At 35.1% G+C, this 6709-nt stretch overlaps 1 protein-coding gene across 1 annotated transcript; it reads right to left on the minus strand.

The window, feature by feature from the left end:
• Positions 1-4645: 4645 nt before the first annotated feature.
• On the minus strand, positions 4646-5593 carry LOC116468178 (olfactory receptor 5M10-like). Its single transcript, XM_032151782.2, has one exon. It carries the CDS (start codon positions 5591-5593, stop codon positions 4646-4648), a length of 948 nt encoding a protein of 315 aa, XP_032007673.1.
• Between the last annotated feature and the right edge of the window lie 1116 nt (positions 5594-6709).

Here is a 6709-nt window from a genome sequence, read left to right on the forward strand (position 1 = left end):
CACTGGGAGGAAATTGGTTAACAATGTGAGGGCAAAAGTAATTTACGACATTAAAACATGCAACAAAATTATATCCAGGATAATTCATGATATTCCCATAAAATATTGCAATGAAAGCCAATAACCTCATATAAGTGCTTGTTTATTTAACTGTGGCATAAGAAAAAGTTACAAAACAACAGTAAACAAAATATAATTTTTCTCCATAAAAATACAAATATTCTTCATGTAAGACACCATCATAAATAACATGAAAGAAAATTATTATGTGTAGCCTTTATTTGTTAAATATATTCTTCAATTTCTAATCTGTGCAAATTAAAGCAGAATTCTTTTCTAAAAATTCCTTTGAGAAATCAGAGTAGCATATAACCATAAACAAGAGCCCCTACTACTGATAGAGTTATAGTAAAATGATTATTTTCAAACATTAGTGGTACAGGTTTGTTACAAGCTTTCTGGATAAAAATTTATCCATAGAAATGTTTAGCAAGACCTTTTTTTTTTTCTTTTTTTTTGAGACGGAGTCTCGCTCTGTTGCCCAGGCTGGAGTGCAGTGGCGCAATCTCGGCTCACTGCAACCTCCGCCTCCTGGGTTCACGCCATTCTCCTGCCTCAGCCTCCCGAGTAGCTGGGACTACAGGTGCCCGCCTCCGTGCCCAGCTAATTTTTTGTATTTTTAGTAGAAACGGGGTTTCACCATGTTAGCCAAGATGGTCTCGATCTCCTGACCTCGTGATCCACCTGCCTCGGCCTCCCAAAGTTCTGGGATTACAGGCGTGAGCCACCGCGCCCAGCCAGCAAGACCTTTAAAAATGTTCAAAACATTTATTTCAGCAATTCCACTTCTGGGAACATAACAAAAGGAACAATTAGAGAGAGATGTATAGATACATCGGTCGTCAAAATACTAAGATACATTGCTATGATGGAATCATGGTTTGCAAGATATTCAAATGGAATAAAACACAGGTGAAAGCTGAGAGCAACTCTTTCCAGGTAGTTGATTACAAGTAAGTGTTGCTTCTATTTCTTATGTATGTCAATATGGTTCATTGGTTTTCTGCATTTGACATGTATTAATATTGTATTAGGATCATACAAGCTAACTAAAATATGACATTAAAAATGTTCATAAAATATTTAATCTATGTAAAGGTGCATACATTATAGTATCAAATGAAAATCTGTATTCATATTTGTAAACAGTGAGTAATTTTATATTTGTTTTATGCATTATAGTAACATGTAAGCACATACATTTATTGAGAAGAAATATAACAAAATATAAACAAAACAAATTCCTTTTATTAGCAGATCCTTAATAAATTTTACTTTTTTATATTTGTTTGTACCTGGAAATTAATTAATATAAATATGTGTGCTTTTATAATTGGGAAAATATATTAATAAAATGCAGCCTAAGAAGCACAAAGGTTTCCCATATATCAAAATTGTCTCCCTCCACATGGATATTAAGACAATTTTAATTATCATGCTTATAAATGATCACATTAGCCTGACTGTCAGGGAAAATTCACATTAGCTGTTGTTAGGATACATATCACTATCATGTAATAACCACTATTTCATCTATAGCAACACTCTTATTAATTCATAGTCTCCAATATTCCACTCAGCATTTGAAGTGTGTTGAAGAATGGCTTAATAACTACTACAGCATGAATTAGAAAGAGAGAAAATTTAAAACCGAGAAATCTGCTTTTGTGCTACTGAGTGGCCAAATGACGTTGGGCAAATCATTTCATCTCTCTGTGCCTAAGACTCCAAATATTGTAAATGAAGATAATAATTCTCTCACTACTTCATTTTCATTTAAGAAAAGAAAAAACAGTAATCCTAAAATTAGCAATACACTATGATTACATTATCACTATTTCTATTCATGTCCATGTATATTCTATTCTATCTCCAAAGAATTTCTGAGATAACTTTTACCCAAAGCCTTGCGCAATAAAAAAATTAAATTACAAATAGAATAAGTAAATAAATATTTTTTTAAAAAGAGATTACAAACAGGTCAAGCATTTGGGTTACAAAGGAGTCAAAATTTAAGTTTGGTTGCTGCAAGCCACAGTAATTCTCATAACTAGAAAATAAAAGGAAGTATACAGTTATTTAGGCAAAATATAGAGTGTGTTTGCACCAATTCTAAAATACAGCTTTCAAATAGGGTATCAGACCACTCTACTTGCTAGAAATTGAACACAATGCTTTGCCTACCCAAAAGAGGAAGATAAAAAGAATAATATAAAGAACTATCCCACAGATTAAATGATGTTGTCATAAGATAAAGAAATATCCCACAAATGAAATGATTTTGGGCCTGTAAAAGGAAGTAAGGATGCTGTGTTACTCAATTCTCAGCTCTTCTGCTTCACTGTCATCTCTGCAGATCACCTGCTTCTGTTGTGCCACTGCCATTGCCAAAACCAGGCAAACACACGAACAGTGCTAAAAGGTAGATATTAAATTGTCGCTGCCCAAAATTGCCTTCTTTCTTTTTCAGTTACTGTTTCTGAAAGCAGATTTGGATAGAATCAGACTTATGCAATCAACTGTCACTTAAGAATATAACCCAATTTTACAAAAACTGCAAGTCATCTGTTTAATATTCTGGAAAACTATTTGAACATCTTATATAGTAGATACAGTAGTTGATATCATATAAGCATTTTCTGTAGCATTTTCTGTATAGTATTAGTTAAAAGTAGAGTGCAAAATATTAAAATGTCAAACTTATGAGGCAATTTCATAGGGCTAAATATGTATGTATTGATATGCAGTCATCTGGTTGACTAATAATACATTGATTAATGTGTATCTTTATTTAGCCTCTTTGTGATTGATTTTCCCTGTAGTAGCTTTGAGAACTAGACTACCCTAATGTAAAAAAATAATGTGCCACAGACAGTTGTGTGAAGCCAAATAAACACTATTTCGTCCAAAAAGATACGTACACCCCTATTAATTTTTATACTGTTTCAGGGTGTTAAAGAAGCAGGAGTCTACGAGAGCCAGGGTGACAACATTTTAAAATCAACTCTGTCTTTAGGTTAACAAGGCACAGTCCTGGCCGGTCATGACCCATGTTCATAAGATGCTTACAGTTTAGGAAACAGCCTAAAAATACCTACAAGAACATGCTAATGCAGCAAGAGAACCTAGGTGTCCCAATTCTCATAAGAGTGTAGGCTTTTATCATGTTAATAATAGTTATGCACACACTAAAATATCAAGGATCGTTTTCTTTAAATCAACAGAATGATAAATTTTGTCATGCTGTCAGCCTACCCACATGTAGCCACAACTTACTTTAGTCTGTACATAGATAAGACTATTAAAAAAACTTAAAGAGGGTGCATTCCTCCACTTGCTTTCTGAGAACACCTTACTCTGTAATGCCTTTAATAAATTATCTCTTTGGAGTAGCGTTTAATGAACTGTCTCTTCTCACTGCACTTTGCAGCTTATCTTGAAATCTTTCCTCTGTAGATCCAAGAACCCCTCTTGGAGTCTGGATCAAGACTCCTTTTTCCAGTAACAAAGTCATTTATGCATATGCAAATATCAATTGATAAACCCTATTCGCTCCTACTAAATTATTCCTAAGTCAGAGGTACTGCACTGGAGAACATACGGGGAATGCATTTGAAGTATTTTGATGATAGAAATGAATCCACACACTTGAAAATTCAAAAAAAAAAAAAAGGTATTGAGAGTTGATTTTCAGAATTGAGGACCATAACCAGTATTACCACATGAACAAAAAAGAAGCTTCTCAAGATGTTTACAATGTGGGTTTTGAGAATACTTACAGAAAATTTAACTTATAGGTGATTCATATATTTACATTTTTTGCACAGCGATTACAATAAGTTCACAAGTTTCAGAGCTATTGTTCAAGACACCACAGTGAAGTAGAAATAACTTTTTTCTTTGTCTTTTTTTTTTTTGGAGATGGAGTTTCGCTCTGTCTCCCAAGTGGAGTGCAATGGTGTGATCTTGACTCACTGCAACCTCTGCCTCCCGGGTTCAAGCTATTCTCCAGCCTCAGCCTCCTGAGTAGCTGGGATTACAGGCGTGTGCCACCACACCCGGCTAATTTTGAAATTTTAGTAGAGATGGTATTTCACCATGTTAGCCAGGCTCGTCTCAAACTCCTGACCTCAGGTGATCCACCCACCTCGGGCTCCCAAAGTGCTGGGATTACAGACGTGAGCCACCACGCCCAGCATCATTTTTTTAAAAAATGTAAAATTATCCACCGTTTCTTGAACCTCACTATGGCTCTATGGACAGTAATATTCAAAGGGGTTGGATTTTCAGAGCTTCTCTCAGGCTGTTAGTTAAAAATTTACCCCCAAGTAAATAAACACAGTATTTTCATACATAATTATTAGATACCAAACAATTTATATTCATAGAATCTCTGACAAATAAAACATTATTAATTTCAACATTAAGCTTTTTATTTTTAAAAGCTAAATCTTCAAAGTGTTAATTTTGAGAAGAAACTAAAGTGGTTACTAAGAGCCCATAATGTTAAATCATGACTACACTAGGATTTTCCATTTCAGTTTGTTACCCCACAGGCACTTAGGGATTACAAATAAACACAGGCCTAAACTGCAATTTTACAAAAGGATTTTCCCCTAATCATTTGTTGTATGGCAAGGATTACATCTCTGTTCTGTAGGCTGTAGATCAATGGGTTCAGCACTGGGCTCAAAAAAGTATAAAAGACTGCGATTATTTTGGACTCCTCTACAGACTTCTCTGATGGAGGCCTTGTGTACTTGCAGAATAGGGTTCCACAAAACAAAGTGACTATTGTCAGGTGGGAAGCACATGTAGAAAAGGCTTTGTGACTGCCTTCAGCAGAACGGATCCTCAAGATCGCTGCAAGAATGAAAAGATAGGACAGAAGAATGAAGAAGAGAGAGCTTGAGAGATTAAAGCCTGCAACTACAAACATTGCCATCTTTTTGACACGGGTGTCAGAGCAGGCCAGCAGGATAAGAGAAGGATCAGCACAGTAGAAATGATTGATTTCAAGGGAGCCACAGAAGGATAAGTGAAAGGTCAGCAGTGTCTGAGAGAGCCCATTAAGGAAGCCATACATGTAAGGGACAGTGACCAGAGAGATGCAAATGTTCTTGGACATCCTGGAACTGTAATGCAAAGGGCTGCAAATGGCTACACAGTGATCCAATGCCATTGAAGAAAGGATATAAAACTCAGTGATCACCAGGGCGATGAAGAGAAGACACTGTGTGAAGCATCCAGCATAGGAGATGGTCTTCTGTTCTGAGAGGAAATTGTGCAGCATATTTGCAGTAATTTTGGAAGAATAGCAAATGTCTACAAAGGAGAGGTGGTCAAGGAAGAAATACATGGGTGTTTGCAGGTGGGAATTGGTCCCGATCAGCAGGATCATGCACAGGTTGCCTGCCAGCGTGATTAGGTAGATCGCCAGGAACACCCCAGACAGGATCTTCTCTAGCACTGGGTCGTCTGTCAGTCCTAAGAGAATGAATTCTGTCACTATGGTGTGGTTTGTGGAGAACATCTTCTTATCTCTTGAAACTGAAAGTGACAAAGAATGTGAGGATTCCTCTCTGATTCAGATTTGGCATTTGTTTCATCCATTTATCATTCACTCATTCATCTCTGCATCTAGGTGACAATTACTTTTTTCAATAAACACATCAGAATTTCTGCATAACAGTTTCTCCTTATTTGTGTGTGTTTTCTGTCTCTTTTTGTATCTCAAACCCACACTTACACACAGGCACATTCTCTGTTTCTCTCTCTTTTATATATACATATATAGATTCATACATTAATACATTTATATTTGTTTCTTGGTGAATTCTACATTTGGTTTTCAAGTTTTGTGAGGAATCAAAAAAAAAACAAAGAAATGAATATCAGATATTAATTAGCAGCATCTAAATAAATAAATGTAAGAAGTCCCATCTTCAGTTTCTCTCGATGTCTGATATCCTATTATTTCAGATACAAAACAGAACAAAAAAAATTAGGGTAGCATTTTCACTTAAAACCTATGATTGTCAGTGAACATTAAATTAGTTAAATTTATTGCTTGATATATAGCTAAGAATATACAAAGCCAAGAACTGTTTTTTTTTCACTTTGAAATTCTATCTGACTGTTTATTCATGTACACTGCATAGCTTGATTTTTTTTGTGTGTATTCCAATTCCTGGGGTTATTGCAGTGAACAAATTTTCCAATTTCATGGAGCTCACATTATAATATGAGAAATAATGATTAAATCCACAGAGAAAGATACATATTATAATTTCAAGTAAAAGCTGGTTCTATGAAGAACAGTCAATGTGAGATTCTTTTAGATGACCATTCAAAGAATTATTTTCTGAGAATACAACATTTGAACAGTAAATAAACAATTATAGCACCTGAGGAAGAGTGTGAAATTTTTTTGGTCCCCATTTGTATGCCACTAAACTACTCATTAAAATATTATTAGGGAATCACAGAAAGAGGTTAAAAGCAGTTTTTGCTTTCAACTCAAGCCACTCTCTCTCAGTTCTTAGTGAAAATAAGCTATGATTGTAAAAATTATTGCTCAAAATTTTGGACCCTAAAGCCATTGTTTATCTAGCTCTCACATATACATCAGAGGAGCTTGCATATAATT

The sequence above is a fragment of the Hylobates moloch genome, unplaced genomic scaffold, assembly GCF_009828535.3.
Source record: "Hylobates moloch isolate HMO894 unplaced genomic scaffold, HMol_V3 SCAFFOLD_5, whole genome shotgun sequence".
NCBI classification, from domain to species: Eukaryota; Metazoa; Chordata; class Mammalia; order Primates; family Hylobatidae; genus Hylobates; species Hylobates moloch.